The sequence below is a fragment of the Sparus aurata genome, chromosome 5 (assembly GCF_900880675.1).
Source record: "Sparus aurata chromosome 5, fSpaAur1.1, whole genome shotgun sequence".
NCBI lineage: Eukaryota > Metazoa > Chordata > Actinopteri > Spariformes > Sparidae > Sparus > Sparus aurata.
Window position 1 is genome coordinate 9,130,740 of NC_044191.1, and position 18,803 is coordinate 9,149,542.

General features: G+C 42.4%; 2 protein-coding genes across 8 annotated transcripts in view; one reads left to right on the forward strand and one right to left on the reverse strand.

Annotated features, from left to right (window-relative positions):
* The first annotated feature begins 486 nt into the window (after positions 1-486).
* Positions 487-4,373, forward strand: gatd3l (glutamine amidotransferase class 1 domain containing 3, like). Its single transcript, XM_030416098.1, has 7 exons — positions 487-702; positions 794-846; positions 927-1,040; positions 1,183-1,314; positions 1,431-1,523; positions 3,776-3,941; positions 4,116-4,373. Exons 1-7 carry the CDS (start codon positions 586-588, stop codon positions 4,248-4,250), a joined length of 810 nt encoding a protein of 269 aa, XP_030271958.1. The 5' UTR covers positions 487-585; the 3' UTR covers positions 4,251-4,373.
* Positions 4,374-7,105: 2,732 nt separating this feature from the next.
* Positions 7,106-18,803, reverse strand: part of igsf9b (immunoglobulin superfamily, member 9b) — a 36,420-nt gene continuing 24,722 nt past the window's right edge. For 5 of the 7 annotated variants that reach the window (XM_030417822.1, XM_030417820.1, XM_030417819.1 and 2 more), the window contains 17 exons: positions 18,662-18,779; positions 18,172-18,313; positions 17,655-17,800; positions 17,367-17,509; positions 17,136-17,276; positions 16,935-17,051; positions 16,084-16,234; positions 15,867-15,978; positions 15,588-15,763; positions 15,279-15,517; positions 15,073-15,157; positions 14,780-14,950; positions 14,572-14,608; positions 10,617-13,904; positions 10,300-10,457; positions 9,929-10,140; positions 7,106-8,983 (listed from right to left, as the gene is read on the reverse strand). In XM_030417822.1, coding sequence (XP_030273682.1) covers positions 9,941-10,140; positions 10,300-10,457; positions 10,617-13,904; positions 14,572-14,608; positions 14,780-14,950; positions 15,073-15,157; positions 15,279-15,517; positions 15,588-15,763; positions 15,867-15,978; positions 16,084-16,234; positions 16,935-17,051; positions 17,136-17,276; positions 17,367-17,509; positions 17,655-17,800; positions 18,172-18,313; positions 18,662-18,779 — 5,424 coding nt within the window. In that variant the 3' untranslated portion in view covers positions 7,106-8,983; positions 9,929-9,940. The remainder of the gene's footprint in view (positions 8,984-9,928; positions 10,141-10,299; positions 10,458-10,616; positions 13,905-14,571; positions 14,609-14,779; positions 14,951-15,072; positions 15,158-15,278; positions 15,518-15,587; positions 15,764-15,866; positions 15,979-16,083; positions 16,235-16,934; positions 17,052-17,135; positions 17,277-17,366; positions 17,510-17,654; positions 17,801-18,171; positions 18,314-18,661; positions 18,780-18,803) is intronic. The other 2 variants (XM_030417823.1, XM_030417824.1) reach the window with 2 other exon arrangements.

Sequence of the window (18,803 nt, forward strand, 5' to 3'; positions counted from 1 at the left end):
TACACCGAGTAAGAGCCTTACAACCTAATAGACTTTAAAGGGCATACTGTATGCCCTGAACTGTATAAAGGCATCTTATCCAAACTACCTCATGGATATAACATGAGAGCCACTTTCACTAGATGCAGTGTTGTTTAAAAGTTAAAACTATAAGTCAATCGCTCTTACAAATGACAATATTTTAAAGGATATTTTGACGTTTTCCTGCAGGTTGTTTATCTAGATGTCGTACAAAGAGTTAAATTGTAACTGTGTCAAGATATTTCGTGGGTTAAAGCACTACATGTTTAGATTACGCTCTAAAGCTGAACTGTCACTCTGTGGCCAAATCATCTGATTAAGTTAATCAGATGAATAAACAGGGTATTATTAGGGAAGGGTGTTCGACGGCAGCATAGGCCACTCCAGGCAAAGGAGGGATGCCTCTTCTCAGAAAATAGAGCTTATGTGGCAACGTCATCTCGTCACACTGGTGTATATATACAGACAGCCAGATCATCGTTACAACTGAAAGTCTTAACAGGTTCAGGAGCAGGCACACTAAGTTACACCGTCCTCCTAAAAGACTGAGATCGAAGCGAAATCATGCTGGCAACCAGGACTTTGCTGTCAAAACAAACTCTGGCTGTTCTCTCTCGGCAGCCTGCCTGCTTTGTTCACCACGGTGACTATGGCAATTGGGGAAACACCAATATTGCAGTGGTAAGCGTATATCAAAATCAACATGGGACCAGATGAAATGATTGACAAGTTACAAGTGTTTGCACTATTGTGATTTGTGGATGTGTTCCAGGTTTTCTCAGGATGTGGATGGTGGGATGGGACTGATGTCCACGAGGGAGTATAGTGAGTATCACCCCTGCTGAGCTCAGCACAGGTATTTTTCATTACCATGCAGAGGTAGTAACTGACACCTCTGTCCTCAGCACCATGTACCACCTGAGCCGCAACGGTGCTCGCTTCCAGATGTTCGCTCCAAATCAGCAGCAAATGCATGTGATGGACCACATGAGAAAGCAGCCGGCCACAGGGGAGAACCGGTAGGCTTGCCTGCAAACACCGATGCACTTTCAGACGCATCCCAGACGGGTCCAGTGACTTACTTAACTATTTCATTGTTACACTCCCGACTTGACTAACTCCGCATGATAGTATTTATGATTATTTCTGGCCGTTGCATAGGAACATGATGATGGAGGCGGCCCGCTTCAGTCACGGTCAGGGAATGACTCAGATGCAGGACCTGGCCAAGCTGGACGTCAACAGCTTTGATGCCGTCATCTTCCCTGGAGGCCACGGCGTTGTCAAGAATCTGTGAGGGATAATAGAATATGATGTCATCACTTCAAATGAAAGTAAAATGAGAGTCAATACAGTGTCAATGATGGAGATGGAGCACTAATATTATTACACAACTCTCGACTCTGTAGATCCTCTTTTGTGAAGGATGGCAAAGACTGCAAGCTGCATAACGACGTGGAGAGGGTGCTTAAAGAATTCCACCGTTCACGCAAGCCTATTGGGTATGTATCATTCAGCCACCATTCAACTATTGTTTTTTTTTGACTGTGCAATCACTTCAAATTTTCACATTTTAAATCCAGACATGAGACAAAATTGCAAAGTGCCGCTGGTTTGTACACACACACACACTTTAAATCAGATTACATTAAACTGAATTAGGGTAGATGAACACACAAGGTTTAAAGCAATCCCTATAATGGAATTGGGACATTGCAGCAGCTATAGGAAAGGAAAAAAGTCAGACAATTTATCAATTGTCAGCGCTAATTGGAAACCAGACTTATCTCATGACACTTGTCAAAACTTGGGGAAAACTGTCTTCACTCTCCAAGAGAAAAGCTGGCATGAAGCAACACGGAGGCAGTCAGACCAGACAAATCCTGAGGCTTGAAAAAGACAGGACGGAATGAACGCAACGTACGTTGCATGTAATCTGTTGGAGAGTGACCGATCCTACTACTTTGGCACACATGGGTGATGGCAAAGGTGACAGGGTCAGGTTAGGGGACACCCGGTGGCCAGGTGCAGAATGGCAGGCCAGAGAGAACATGAGATGCAGGATTACAGGAATTAAAGAGTGGAGTTGGAGGCGGAGGAGGAAGAAGAGGATGAAGCAACGGGTACTTATTTCCTATTTTCATTGAGCCATTAAAGCTAATACATTTTTTGACGTGTAGGAGTCAGTGTCATTATCACTGTGACTTGCATGTTGCTGTTGGAGTCCGGAGCTTCACTGCTCTCAGATACACCACCCTCCATTGTTATGTCTGATCAGGGCTGTAGTTTGTGCCATGAATGTTGTTAAACTGATCATCCTCAAATCAATAATTTAGCCCCTGGTGGCCGTGACATTTACCTACAGCCCCTCAGCAGTACAGACCCTGCAGCTGCAGCTCCTCACCTCCATGTGTGTCCTCAGATTTCATCAGTCGTGTTTGATTGAGGAGTATAAACAAGGGTAGACGCAGATTTTACTGATCATGCTTGTAGAGTAAGTTGACTACACAGATGACTGACTGACTGGTATCATGTCCAAGTCTGTTGCTGTAAAAGTCAGTGATGGAACGTATCCAAGTACATTTACTCACTTACTGCACTTTAATTCCTACTATCGTGCATGCTGGCACAATGTCAAGGCTTACTGGAACATTTGAACACTTACCCTTTCCTATAATAAATCAAAATGCCTTATGTAGAGTGCAAGTTGTGGCTGGACTGCAACATGTGTGATACCCTAATACATACCAACTATAAGCATATTTAAGGGAGTATGAGCAAGTTGTTGCAGAGAATAATGTAAAATTGATGTACAACATGACTTTATAATAATGACGAAGGTAGAGGTTTGTTTCTTGTCTGTCAACCATCAAATAAAAATAACAGGCGGATGACAAAGGCAGCAGTCATGTAACACCCACACAGTACTCAGAAGAGGTCCAATCAGACACAGTGAGTGAAGACACGTGTGGGTGGTGCACAGTGTGGGACTGTGGAGGCTTTAAATATCATCAGATAAAGTCTTAGATTGCTGCATTTGATGGAGTGCAACAAGGTTCAAAGCTAATGTAGCTAAGTAAGTCCCAAGATCCTAAATTGATTTGAAAATACCAAATCTAGCGATAGCATTAAGCCCATCTGAAGAGGGTGCTCAATCTTGACCACACTGTAAAAAAAAAAAAACGTCTTTTCAAATCAATTTTGAATCTCTGGGTTTACAGACTTAGAAGTTTTCCTAAGTTTTCTGACTTAGATTATGCTGAATGAGCTGCATGGAGCCGTTTTACATTCTTTGTTTTCAGTTGTTGCCGTGAAGCTTCAGAAATGTTTTGTGGACTACAAAACTTCCCCCACCTTTTCATTTTCACTTTTATTGAACTGTTTCTGAAGTCTTAAGGATCCCAGTAAAAGGATCCCAGTAAAACTTAACAAGATGCCCAGTGCAGGTTTCTCTGCCCAAAAATATTCTACTACGGTTTGTTTATGGACAAATGGCGATAATAAAGAGGGTGACAATCTGTGATCTGGCTTTACACTCATCTTTTTGTCAGTACTAATAGTGTAACGAGTAAACACTGTTCGGTCAAGGTTTCACGCTGCTGTCTCAGCGCTTCATGCTGGGAGAGCTTCCTTTTCAGGCTCTCAATCTCTCCTGTCTGATACTGGTAAGGTAATTATTCTCACACCCTGATCAGTCTCGTCTCTTAATCTTGATTTATAAACACCTCAACTGACCGCCTGCTGACTGTTTCAGACTGGCCAGCATGGCTCCAGTGCTGGCCTGCCGCGTGCTGCCCAACATCGAGGTGACTATGGGCTACGAGCGGGACGACTCGACCCGCTGGGGGAACTGGCCTCACACCAACATGGTGCAGGCTGTGAAGAGCATGGGCGCCCGCCACAACGGCCGTGAGCCATATATATCCTTTACTATCGGTGTTAGTAAACCAAATCTGCAAAGATGTTTGTTGACTTGGTTGCTGGTTTTTGCATTTTTTTCACCATTCTTTGACATTTTATACGCCATAAAAAAAATTGATTGTGAAAATAACTAGTGAAATAACTCGTGCTTTGACCTTAACCCTTTCTTTTACGAGGCCTATGTGGACGAGAAGAACAAAGTGGTCAGCACCCCGTCCTTCATGTGGGAAACCGAGTACCACTATCACTATATATTTGATGGTATTGGAAATATGGTCAAACATGTCATGCGCATGTCAACCAAGTAATGTGGCGGCTGAAGCCTGGGAGAGAACTACAGAACGTCTGTGGTTATGTACAACATACATACATCTCTGTAATGTGATGAATTCTTACCTGAAATGACATAAATGTTTTAGTGAAAGAGCAAATGGCTTGTCATGTGTAACTGATGGAATGTATTCATATCGGCAAAAATGTGACACGTGTAGCAGGTAAGTTAAATTGACTGTATGAGCACTATCTACCTTAATCATGGATAGACACCAAAACAGGTCACTGAAACACAATATCTACTAACATAGGATGTGTAAAACATTAAATGTTCCTTTGGTGTCATTTAAGCTGGAGATGATGTTGCAGACATATCGAACATTAGTGCAGTAACACGGAAATAGCAATACTTCTGATCCCAAGCATTTGTGATCCAGGTTGGAGTCTCATATCGAAAGATCAATGTTTGAAATAATTAATTTGCGGTAAATGTGCATTTTATCATCAGCAGGGAAACCGTAGAAAGTAACTGTCACCAGGGTCCAGTCTAAATACAATCTACGGTAGACGATAAGAACTACTTCTCCTTCCTCCTGTCACAGTCATATGAAAACTTAGGCTCTATAAACCCTGAAGGTGCAACTGAAATAGTTGAGATTGATGATGGCTGAAGGCAAACGCAGTCATGTGTGGAGCTTTTTCAGTTCTCAGAACAGCAGCGACGCTGTATGTTATGGAGCTAGAACAGTGACTGTGGTAACTATGGCGCTGACATTGAAAACAAAAGCTGAACTAACAGAGGAGACATTCACATTGAAACATTTGAATCTAAGAAAGTCGTGTTGGCACTGAAACAAATATTTGACACTGGAGAAAAAAAAAACATTGGAAAATAGAGCACAGACATTAATAATTATTTCCTTATATCTTTGATATATTTTTTGATTTAGTGACAGAAAAGTTGAAGCGTTATGACAGAAATTGTGTGTTTCTAAGGCTAGGTGCGCCCAGGTGTGAATGGCTGTTGAGCTGTCTGGGGAGAGCTCAGTACAGCATTGTAGTGGGTGATTTTGATATTAGAATTTTATTTCCAATTAATCGCTTAAACTGTTCAATTTACGGGAAATTATATGACAGGTCCATGATTTTTGCTGAAAGTTTGTTTCTGCTGACCCAACACATGGCGTGCATGGCTACAGTACATTACATCTGACAGACTTATAAAACCACATGACTGTGTTGGACACCGGGTGGTGCACGGGTTGATTAATTTGTAAATATAGATATATAAATATAATACATTATTGTATATAGTCAGTGATTAATACAGTAACATCTTCAGTCTGCCAGACACTCAACAAACCTGGCCTTAAAAAAGAACTTAGCAAATTTGAAGAAAATGCGTGCAATCATATAAGCTATGTAGCTTATATGATTGCACGCATTTTCTTCATATTTATGTTTGTTTAATAATAACATCATATAGTGAGATACTAACTAAGAAAAAACAGGTTGATTAGGGATCAGTAGAAATGGCAAGGTCTGGCTTAAACTTTAAAACATCTGGCTCTTGATGGTAGAGTCAGACCTTTGCTTTTGAGGCACACGGTCATGAGGCCATGGTCCTTATTGCCACTAGGGGGCCAGACCAGGGCAAAGGAACTGTGACTTTAAATCATGTTTAATACAAAATTTTAATATTTAAAAGTGTAAAAGAATCCCTCGATTGTAAATGTTAGGCGCTCGGCAGGTTGTTTGTAATAAGCGAAGGTTATGCCCACTAAACACCTGAGGGCAGGTGAGGTGCCGTGTGCAAATAGCCGACACCGGCACAGCGATTGAAGAGATGCCACCAGAGGAAGAAGAGTGTCAGCAGCAGTGATACTGAGGCATTTGGTGGGGAATATTTCTAGGTTCAAGCTACATTCAACTTATAATGCCTTTAAAACGTGCTGGGGTCAAAATTGGTCATTTGCAAAAGTGGTCGGGATGATGTTCCTAGTGTAAATGACACCTTTGGTTAAAGGCCTCATTTAAGTGAATATTGAAATTAACAATAACTCTCATGAGTTTCTCTTAATGAGTAAACAGATCTCGGACAAAATATCAAATTCTTCTAAAATATGTTAGTAAGGGCCAGGTGATCTTTGGAGTACCACAAGGTGTAAATTATTTAAGTTTAATATCACATTGGAGGCAGGTTAATAATAGGGTAATGCTTGATAATAAATACATTGTAATTGTTTAGTAAATTTAACTTTAGTTAATAGTGATTTCACTATTAACAGAGCTTTATATGCTTTATAAACCATTTACTGAGCAATATGCAGGTTTATAAACATGAGTTGCAACTTTGTAATGGCCATCCAAATGATATTATTAGATTATCTACACAGTCTCTATTAAACATTCACTAAGTTTTTTAAACATCAGTTGCAGCTTTACAATAAAACATTGCTTTATATAAAAAAAAGCATTCCGTTGTCGTTCATTGTTGTTAACAGTGAAATAACTACTAATAACTATGAACTAAAGTTGAATTAACTTTAGATTAACCATGTATTATTGGTGGCATTACTCAAAGTGCACTTAAACATGAAGACAACAGCCCCACTATGTTTAGTGGCCCACGCAACATCGGAGTCTTCAGGTTGGGAGGCTTCATTTAATGGTGTTCAAACATTTGTTTCAGCCATGTTGCACAAAAAGGAGCTCCATAGTATGTGATGTGTGGTAGGATTTTTTCAAGTTCAAAAAGGGACTTTAGGGCCCTGTTCTGGAAATTATCCAGAATAATATCTGACTTCATTGAGCTAAAGAGAAACCCAGTTAATTGTCACATGCTTTTCCTTAGAGCACTAAAAAAAAAAAAAACATTTCTCGAGTCTAATACATTCTGAATAAAACAATTTATTCATTACAAACATATAAAAATGACATAAACAACCAGGTGACAAGATATAAAAATTTCCAGTTTGTACAAAACTTCTAAAACCATCATCAGAAATGCATACTCTCTCCATATGAAGCTTCTCATCTGGGTTATTTCTTTCAGTAAATATCATACAAAGTATAGCTACAAAGATTTCCTTTTCATCTCTGTTTATCAGGTGACATAAAAAAAAAACAAACATCATTTGTCATTTTTTTGGTAAAATTTTTTTTTTTTTTAAATGAATGGGCACCAAATTCATAAACGACTTGCAATTCAAATACAGAACCAGAAGTCGTTTAAATATTCACAGTGTCGCCTTCACATCAGTGATGTGAATTGTAAACATTGTTGCATATCAGAACTCACCTTAATAAATATACAGAAATACTCATCCTGAAAACTAAACTTGTGTAAAAAAAAACATTTTTTAGAATATCTTTTTAATGTCTGATCAGTTTTGTTTGATTATAACTTGTCAGCTCAAACCTCCCATGGTCAATCAGCTAGTGCTTATAACAAAAATAAGGCAAAAATCATTTTCCTTGTCTGTCAATTAATCACAGAGGCAAGTTTGATGAATTCCGGTGGAGTAAAGTATCATTATCTAATGATGAAGTGGAATATACAGTACAATACAACAGTAGGGTTCATTCACATTAAGGTACATATAAACATTTGTACATTTTGAACAAATACTGGGAGGCTATCTGAAATAATTTTCATATATTAAGTCTCAACAGGGGAACGTTTTTGTGACGGACAGAATGTATAAAACAGGAAGTCAGGGATCAGCAGGAAAATCACAGTGGCAAATAAACAAATTCTTCTTTTAGATAAAGTAGATTAAAATTCCTTATGATGATTAGGATTCCTTGTGATGTGATCTTTATGAAGTATTGTTCAAGTACTTCATATTTAGAAGGAGATGGTGGTAAAAATGCTTCGAGCACACTGCACACAGACATTACCACCAACAGATGTTATCGTGGACACAAACCTGCATCACTGTCATTAGCATGCCGTTATTAGGCCCACCACAGAGATAATGTTTTTGTGAGTTGGTTTGTCAGCAGGATTATCTAAAACCTACTGATTGAATTTACATGAAATTTGGATGAAGGGTTGGTCTCAGCCCAGAATAGATCCAATTAAGTTTTGATCAGGTCCTGACAAAGGGACGGATCCATGACATTTCTTTCTCACTTTCTTTAACATTGTGAAATAGGGTGGTTTTTTTGTAAATTTCTCAGGGAATTTGATGCAGATCCAAATAAAATCTGTATCTAGTTGATCTTTTTTTCCGATATTGGATTAGGCCTGACTGAATTAAAGGGGACCTTGGCTGAGGTACACACCCTTCTGAGCGCCATTCTAGTTATCAAATGGAAGTCTTTACTTTAATGGGCATAAACTTGAAATACAACCTTCATCATGTAGCACTGCTGCTTTTATAAAGCAGGTCCTTTCTAAACTTTCAACAGTAAACCTTATTAAAGGGGAAACATTTTATTTCTCAAGGCGGCCCTGTGTGCCTGATTGTCAAGGTAAAGAAGAAAAATCCTAAATTACAGCTGCACAAGCTTCTTAGAAAAATAAATAATCCTTTCTCAGCTTCACTATGCAAAGCACAACGGAGCAAGTACAAGAAAAGTCATCTGAAAGCAACAGAGGAGCTGCAGACGGTCTCATTTGATGGCATAGAGCACATAAAATGCTGTAACAGAATACACATTTTAAGGGTGACAAAGCTCCGGTGAGGTGTGACAGTGTCCGGGACCACAGTGCTGTCGTCGGTTCAATAAAACCGTTTTTTGGTGTCTGTCTTAGATAAACCTGTGAAAGACAAAGAGCAGCACAGCATTAGAGAACAACTTTAAAGGTTTACACATGTTAACTACGAGTTAACGAGCAGAGGTTTTGGCATGCACGATTCACTGCACATGGATGATACAGCAGCAGGCAAGAAAAGGATGCAGGCGAGCGAGCAGTGAGAGGCAGAGCTGCAAAGATCAGTCGATCAAAAGAAAATTGATAGCAGACTATTTTGATAATTGATTAATCATTTCAGTTATTTTCCAAGCAAAAATGTCCGATATTTGCTGGTTCCAGAATCTTAAATGTTAGGATTTGCTGCTTTTGTTTGTAATTTATGACAGTCTTTGGGTTTGTTACTGTTGCTAAGCACAATAATACTCTGATATCATTAAATAGTTTAAACCAGGCATTTCCAAACTATTCCACAAAGGGCCGGTGTGGCTGCAGGTTTTCTTTTCAACCAAGCAGCAGCATACCTGACCTGACTCATTTAATCAACTGATCTCAGTCTTCAGAAAGTTGATTGGTCAAACTGTGACTGGACTGGTTAAAACAAAAACCTGCAGCCACACCGACCCTTTGTGGAATAGTTTGGACATGCCTGGTTTAAACCTTGGCTGTTTAAGAAGATGGTATTTACAAGACAGACAGGCAACAGACAACATTCTACAAAGATTAAGTGCATTTTTCTTTTTAGATTTCCACAATTGCAGCAAAAGGAAAAGTGCATTGTTTTTGACACATTTCAATTCCGAGCGTTACAGGTCAGACATAGGGAATGTAACGTCTGATCCCTCTGCACTTTGACTTTTTTAATGTTTCCCTTCTAAAAAAGTAGATATAAAATAGGCTTGTTTTATAGACTAAACGATTAATCGATTAATCAGAAAAAATTATCGTTGCAGCCCGAGGAAGAGGTGGAAAAAAGAGGAAAGAGGTGAGAGGGCAGGCAGGATAACGGACCGCGTTAAGCTGCTAGAGCAGTGCTGAGTTGGCGTCAGAGTCTGAATCGTGGCCAGGGGTGAGGCAAGGCTCACGGGAACAGATGGACTCCTGAGCCCGCCTGTAATCTTGGTACTCCTGCCGGAGAGCGTTGAAACGCTCCTCGCTTAGGGAGCGGCTGTACTGGCAACGAGGCGGGTTGGAAACTGGCGGGCTGACTGAGGGAGACGGGCCTGGGGAGGGCATCAGGGAGAGGAAATGCATGGATGGGCACGTCATGGGACAAGCTCACAGTAACAGCACAAGGGATGAACACATGCAGCATGACATCAAGCTTTACACTCACACTGACACATGCGACAGCAAAAACAAACAAATAAATGAAAGCTCACCTTTCCGTCGCTGGCCCTGGAGGCCACTGGCTTGATCATGTCTACCTCTCCGAAAACCCATTTGTGACTGATCAAGCCTCATGGCCTCTAGGACCTCCGTGTCCACGCAGGCATCAGCAGAGTCCCACTCATAACTCTCATCTACTGATGTGTTCCTTCTAATAAGATACATAAAACAAGTGGTCAGATCACACTCATCACAAGTAAGACACAAAAACACCAACATTATTGTTATTTTGGCAACATAAAATAATCCCTCTGCCAAGACGACACTCCGGTGTGTTTGTTGTTATTGCCCAGGTGTGGCGGTGTTTCACCTTTTCGCTCTCCTCTCAGGCAGCTCCATGTCAGCTCTGTGCCGCTCGCCCTCCTCTGTGGTTTCAGGGGAGCTGAGGAGTGTCGGTGTGATGGACAGGGACTGTCGGAAGAGGCCAGCGCTACCTCTACCACTGCTCTGACTGGCATAACTGGCCCTGCCTCCGTCCCTGATCTCTGTCTCTCCTCCCCTCCCCATTATCCTGTCTGGCTGTCTGTAACCTTCTCCCTCCCTGGGAGGAAGAGGGGTGTAGTAAGGTGAGGGCCAACTGATGCCCCTGGGCAGGTAGGACCTCGGAGGGCCCCTTCTTGGGTCCACTGGTCTCATGCTTTCTCCTCTGGATGCTGGCCAGTGTTTGTACTGGGGGACAGGGATGGAGGAGGGCATGGGGATATATTTATGCTGGGCAGACCGCAGGGTATCTTGGTAAGAGGGAGACCACCTGGAGGACTCTGGGAAAACAGCAGCTTGCCGTCGCGGATCGGAGGGTTCCAGCATTGGGGAGACTGAGGTTTGTCTGGGTGGGTACATCAATGGAGTGAGGTAGGAAGGACTAGCTAAAGGTCTTTGTGCATGGTGAGGCCTCTCTAAGCTTCCCATGCTGGGGCGTCTGAATGGGACATATTCCCTCCATGAGGGGCCTGGCCGGGGAAGGGAAGACGGACTGTGACCCAAACTGTAGGACTTCACCCTGACATCTGGGCTGGGGAACTCATCCCAGTAACATCTCTCAGAAATATACGTCCTCGGGGTCTCAAAGTGCTCCCATCTCTGTGAGCCTAAACTGACGGATTTCTTTAGGAAAGGCCGAGGCGGAACCATACCCGAGAGTGTCCTACAAGGGCCCATGCTTAGGGATTTCCTTAAAAATGGCACAGGGGCTTGACATATTCGTGACGCAATGTTATTAGTCCTGCTGCCCTGAGAAGCTTGCCTTTGAGATTGCTCTGACCTATACTCACTACTGTCTACACAACTCTGTGAGTGTTTTGACACTATGTCTGCCATGCCTTTAGCTGCACTGAACAAGGTGTGAGCTGACCTGGATCCAAGTCTGTCTGTGTTTTTATTCCCAGCTCGAGTTTGTGTTTTCTCATCATAAAGTTGTTTGCTAGTTTTTTCTGGACCAGGTGATGATGGTGTTGTCTCATCTGGAAATCGTACTCTATGTGAAGAACCTTCCCCATGCAGGGGGCGTTTATAGGCTTGTTTTTTACTGCCATAAATGCTGGACTCTGCAGCCCCCGCAGGATGAGGTGGTTCAAAACAAACCTTCCTGTCTGTTTCCCGGGTTTCCTGAATGTGAACCTCCCAGTTTTTAGGAACCACATCAGGCTTAGCCCCTGGGGATTTTTCTGGTTTTAGTTCTGAACTTTGTCCAGCAGTATCTGTGGCTCCAGCAGCTTCCACAGGCTCGTCCACACTCATTTCAATGAAGCCTGGAAGGCTCAGATATTCGAGAATTGCACTTGTCTGCAGAGGAGACATTTTCGGAGATGGAGCTGAAGGCTTGGCCTTGAAGGACCCTGACATCCCTGAGACAGAAAATTGGGACTTGTCACTCTCGACCTCTTCTACAAGAGTCAATGTTGTAATAGGGCTTGGACTATCAGAGAAGAGACATTTGTCACTCCTCCTGGAGCGTGTTCGTACACCCTCCCTCTCTAACTCAGAGTAAAACCCTGAACTCCGTCGGTCACCTCGGGCCTGAATGTCTTTCTCTTTGGCCTTTACAACAACTTCATGATGTTGATAGGGCAAAGTAGCATAACTTGATGGACTCTGACCCCTTGTGGTAGGGTAGTCCACTTCTGCAGGTCTCTCAGGCTGATTATAAGGAACAGAGGCTGAACTTTTAGGCCTCTCACTGTCAACTGAGGGACCTCTGAGGGGCTGAGTGCTTGCATAAGCGTATGAATGCCTCGACCTTGAGGCGACACCTCTGTCCGGCTCAGGACAGGGCTTCCTGCCTAGATCTGTCTCTCTCAGAGGACTCAATGACTTGGCTCTTTCAGGAAGACTTTCTGAGGTGTTGTCAGGGGAAAGCATGGGGAGGGAGGTGTTCTGGGTGACTGGAGAGCGCGATGAGTCTACATTAAAAGAGTTGTCTGTGGTTTCCCTACATTTGCGAGAATGCTGAGACCTGGGCAATTTGGTCTCCTGGGGACTCTGTACAGGAATGAGGCTCGTGATCGATGTAACAGGGCTAATGTCCCAATGTATGCGAGTGGCAGGGAGCCGGTCCATAGGACTGCTGGTGCTCCCAAAGTAGCATGCCCTCCGATAGTCAGACACTCGACTTGTCTGACCCGAAGGCCTGTGTTTCTGTCTGATATTAACACCTTGTGGCTTCCATACAAGCTCATCTTCTGGCTTGGGTGCCTCCCTTTGAGGGCTCGACTGTCGCTCGTCTCTTCCCTGACCACAACTTCTCTCATCAGCTGTATAGCTCTCCAGCTCCCTCTCCATTTTTTCCCTCTCCTTTGCCAACTGCACACACTTATTAATGCTATCCCTCTCTAGCTCACTGTCAAGTTGTGACACCAGAGTGCTGTTATTTGTCAACTGACTCTCCATAGGCTGGTACCCTGGTCTGTCTCTTTCCAGAAGCTTAGTTTTCCTGCCCAAACTAGGGAACAGATCTTCAGCATTCCCCGCCAAGCGAGCTCTCCTTAGAGAATCACTGGGTTTTTTCTCACTGTTGTCTGAATAGAAGCTGGCTCTTTCCAGCAGGGCTTCTGAACCTTGTTCGTCGTCAGAGTAAAAGCAGCCGTGACGGGAGAAGTTTCTGGCCATGGCCCGCACTCTTCCAGGGGAGGAAGGAGGTCTGCTGAGCTCTGGGACGTCCACAGTGAGAGGAGAATTCTTCCTCTCGTCCTTCTCCGAGCTTGACTTTGGAGAGTCCCTAAATGAAGTTCGGTTGCTCCCTGAGCCACTTGCTCCACCGTTAATTTGAAGGATTACTTCCTTTAAGTTATTCTTACTGGAAGGACTGGAACCACCTTGTTGTGGCTGGACAATGAAGCGTCCATCTGGGCCTCTGGAGATAGACTCTAGAGCAGTTGGTGAGGGGGCCTGAGACCCTAGATGACTCTCAAAGAGTGTGTAATGTGGTGGAGGAGACGAGTTGGACAGGAGTTGCCTTCGCTGGTCATGGTATTCCCCTCGGCTGCCTTTGTCATAGGACGACCGATCAGACTGTGAGGAGGAGGTGTTGGGGAAGAAGGGAAGCGGCGGACAGAGCTTCAGCTTCAGGACACTGTCTGGGCTTCGAGGTGGCGAGCGACCACTGAAGAAGACAAATTTGAATAACATTAGGTCTTGTCTGACAAAATGATTAAGATGATCATCTATACTTGGTTTGAGTTCATTTCTAGAGTTAAAACTTCTGATTCTAACTACTCAAATGTGAATGAATTCTCGAATATTTTCTCTTCTGTGACAATAAACTAAATATCTTCAAGCTGTGGACAAAACAAGACATTTGAGGGCATCATCTTTTACTTTTAGAAACACTGATATTTTTTTACCATTTTCTGGCATTTTAACAAATCAAACAACTAATCAAATTATCGATGGCATAATAAACAATGAAAATAATAGTTAGTTGTGGCCCTTCCAATTTACCATACATTCAAGCCCTTGCCAAACAAGTGGTCAATTATTTGTCTGCCTTGAAATGCAAATTATTTATTTGCAGTATACCAGAATTTTTAATCCAGAATCTGTGAAGCAAGCTACAGCAAATATGAGTACAACAGAGCCTAAGCCGTCACCTATGGCCTCATGAGCACGCCGATAGTGTTTTGCAATTACTTTCACTGCCAGAAGGGGGAGACAAACATTCTGCAATGCAGTTTAAATTAACAAACATGTAAACTTAGTAAAAAGAGCAGATGTACTGTACAAAGAGGACTGTTTAATGAATATACATGTACATTGATGAAGACACTTACTCTGGAGAAGAGTTCTTCTGGATAGCAGATGGAAGATCTGAGGAAAGGCGAAAGAAGGATTAAAAAATCAATTGATAGCACAGTTGAGTTTATCAACATAAACAAAACAAAACAATTCAACAGTTGATCTTCCTGCACACGAAAAGTTTTAACAACAATGAAAAAAATTTTAGAGATGAAAATGGCATCTTCAAATCTGATGTTTTACCTTGTCTTCTCTTCCTGCGTCGACGCTGTCTCCTGTGACTCATATAGCATGCTGTCACCAACGAGAGGATGATGGCCACAAACAGAAAGCACACTCCTGCTAACACACCAGCCAACAGGGGCTCAGGGATGACCTCCAAGAAACTTGGGCGCAGGGGGTAAATCTCCATCCCTGTAATTAGACGATAATGGCGGTCACACATTCCGATGCATTTTATCAAGTGACATAAACACGCAAGAACCTTGACTCAATATGCAAGCAGTGCTCCTGGTAATCTTTACAAAGCAACTTACCAATAGTGGAGACATTGACAGACTCACTCGGTTCACTGAGTACTGAGCTGCTACGAGACATCAGCCTCAGATCATAACTGGAGTCCTGAGAGGAAGACAGGTCAGGCGTTTGATTAGATATGAATTAGTTCGCTTAATCTACATGTAAACAGTCTGCACTGATTAATCCTCGAAGATGACATAAACTAAATAAATAAACGAATTACCCTTAGCAGTCCTGTTACAAGTAGTTCACTCTGATTGGCACTGATGTCACTGCTGAGGATGACCCACTGGCTCTGATCCCTGCGGGCCTGCAGCACATAGCCTGTCAGTGGAGAGGATGGAGCCTCAGGAGGAGACCACTGGAGGAGGACACCCTGCTCAGTCCTGTTGGCTGACAGGAATATGGGAGGATCCAGGACTGGTAGAGAGGTGAAAGCTGTGGGTGTTTCTGTTGGAACAGCTGATGACAAGAAACAATATAAGTAAGAAATACAGAGATTAAGGGAATCTCAAAACAGAGCAGTACAAACCTTGTGTTCGCACAGAAACAATTTCGCTGAAAGGTCCAGAGCCTAGTTTATTCTGAGGTAGGACACTGAACTGATAGCCGGTTCCAGCAACCAGCCCGGTCACCAGCAGGTAGTTTTTGGACGTCGGGACTGGCAAAGATGCCCATTCATGTTTCCCTCTGGAGGCCTGCTTGACCCTGGAAAAAAAATCAAAACAGCCAAAATGTAGATGGAACACAAAACAGTTTATCCTTGACAACAGAGAACAGTGTCAAACAGTATGCATTACATGTTACTGACCAAACTGTGAACTTCTGGGTGTATCCACCATCAAACCCTGGCACCCAGGAAACGTTGGCTTGGTTCATCTCTGTGGTGACAGATACTGAGGACACAGCATGAGGACTGGTGCCTAAGGAAGAGAAAAAACTAAGTTTGAGCCTGTTGAGGTCAAGTTAACAGGACAACTGTTAAATATTATTATATTTGTTAGCAAAAGTAAGTTTAGCCCACTCACCCAGCACCATGACCACAGTGCCTGCACTGACCGTCGCTACACGATTAGTGGCCAAGCACTCCCAGCCACCCTGATGATCTTTACTGAGTGGCTGCAATAGGAGGGAGCCATTAGCCAACACAGTGTACTGGGAGCGAGGAGTAGGGCCGATCTGTGAGGAAGAACAACAAAAAGTTCAATTACAGGCAGTCATGGAATTCAACTACATACATTTACTTCTGAGATTGAGGTTCTTGTAGTCTTCTTGAGTATTTACATTTTCTACCATTATTTTGTACTACTTTAAAACATCCACTCCACTACTGTTAAAAGGCAAATACTGTACTTTTTAATAAAAAATTAACAATAGGTATTCCATTTACTTCTATTCTTATTAGATGTAGCGACAACGTTCATTGTTCCTGTTCTTGTTAAAAAGGGGAGACTTGTAAACCATAAACAAAACACTTTCAGATGTTTGTACCTTTTATCGTCATATAGACATTGTTTTAAATGCAATTGCAAAAAAAAGAAAGGGTTACAGAATTCCTTTACACCAACAGCAATCAACCAATCAATCAATCAAATAAACTTTGACAGTATGTTTTGATCAAGATTATTTAATGTTCGCTATTTCAACACCAGAGGAAGACAAACACATTTTAAATATTAAAAGATTTTGGTTTATTTGAGTGATGTGTTGATAAAACCCCACATTATATGGAAAGTCAGGCATTTTTCAAGGAGTATATTGATAGTCTTTAAAAAGTTATAGATAAGCATTTCCCAATCTTTCAAGACTTTTATATGAACAATGGAAATAAGGGCTTAATAAAAAGATGTGTGTGTGTGCAGGGGAAAATCTTCTGTACCTTGCTCCATGTTACGTTTGGAGTGGGGTCTCCAGTGGCTTCACAGGGGATCATCAACTCTCTGCCCACCTCCTGGAGATACTCAGGTCGAGGTGGCACCTTGAAGTTTGGCGGGTCCTGGAGGAGGGAGGGTGCAATTTTACTTGGGCATATGTACACTCATAGGAAAGGGTTTTCTCTGCAAGTGAACACCAGCCTTACCTTCAAAATGACCCGGGTGGGTTCAGACCGGCCCATGGTGCCATAACTGTTATAGGCTGTACAGGTGTACATGCCAACAGCATTGTCATTGGCTGTTGTTATAAAAACGGAGCCCTCAGAGTTCACTATCCAACCTGGGAACTGAAAAGGAGGAAAAAAAACATTCAGTGTGACTTAGGAGGCATGTGCGCAGTTTATGACATATTCATTTGTCTTTGCTACATAGCTTACGTTGTCAGGATTCAATTCATTCCCATCTTTAGTCCAGTTGACATACAGCATGGGGGGATCAGCCTGGACTGGGCAGACGAGGACACCTTCCATACCTGCAGGCAAGTATGTTTCCCGGGACATTCTGCCCACACGTGCAGGATCTGAGGAAGAGGAAGTGAAATTACCTAAAGAGGGTTTTGCACTGGGCATTCCGGGAAAAGCTCAACCCCTGACCAGATTTAGAGTTATAGGAAATGAATGGATGCATGGACAGATGCTGCCTCTCACTGGAGATTAAACCCTTACGTTTCACTTTCAAGTGTGCAGAGGCCGAGGGCGGGGCCAGTATCCCATTAGTTGGGATGCAGGTGTAGTTGCCAGCATCTTCTGGGATGAGATTAGGGATAAGAAGAGTTCCATCCACCAAAACCTTCACTCTTGACTTTAGGGATCTAAAGCCAAAAGATAAAAGACATGATGTAATTTATGAAGAGATCACATTGAGGTTAACAGATTTGTCAATCCGAACACTAATCTCCTTTGTCAAAGGTTTATAGTGTGTTCGGGACAACATGTTTAATAGTCTTTAAATAAGCTTATTAGAATTGATTGTATTAGAAGCATCTGTTAGCTTAATTGAACCATTGTGTTTATTTAAAGGCCTCCTTTAAACATTCTTCCCAGTAGTCCACCCAAGTAATTGAGGATATATTTAGTCATGATGTCTAGGAATGAGGAAGTTGTGATAATTTTACATTTGACAGAAAAATATAAATTATCTTGGGTTCACAGATTAAGGGATACTATAAAGACGTGTACTCACTCAATATGGTAAACATTCTGTCCTTGTTTTAGCCACTCATAGGTGAGGTTTGAAGGGTAGGCGTCAGCCTGACACTGCAGAACTGCATCTTGGGACATGTTGAGTGTGGTGTCCTCTGGGGAGATGATGATGATAGGAGGTCCTTTTGAAAAAAACAAAACAACAGTCTTATGTTGATATTGTGTTAATGCAATGATTCAGTGCAATAGCACGGGATGGACTGTAGGTGGCAGTATAAACTTTGTAACAATGATTTTAACTGTTCACTTGGTTTGTGGAACCCCAGCAAGATCATAAAGGCTTGGATCAGAATACAATTGTATCTATCTGAATAGATGTTTTGTCCTAGAAGTACACAAAAAGATACATAGCATTTTCAACCACCCCAATTTTGTGTCTTGTTCTCTTCCACATCACTATATGTGCATACATAAACATGAGCTCAGCAGAGACTCCATCGCTCTCTGTTGATTGACAGTTCAACACTAACCTTTGACCTGCAGCTGCGTATAGTGGGTCAGGTTCCCCTCTGTGTTGGACACGTGACATTTGTACACTCCTGAAATATTTCTTGTGACGGAGGCCAAAGACAAGGTACCATTGAGCACCTAAAAGGGGCGAGGTAAAGAGTC

Excerpts from the sequence above, each read along its gene's own strand:
- gatd3l (XM_030416098.1), top strand. The coding sequence starts at position 586 with ATGCTGGCAACCAGGACTTTGCTGTCAAAACAAACTCTGGCTGTTCTC. Across the intron at positions 703-793 it reads GAAACACCAATATTGCAGTG|GTTTTCTCAGGATGTGGATG; the intron begins GTAAGCGTATAT and ends GATGTGTTCCAG. Across the intron at positions 3,942-4,115 it reads ACAACGGCCGTGAGCCATAT|GAGGCCTATGTGGACGAGAA; the intron begins ATATCCTTTACT and ends CCTTTCTTTTAC.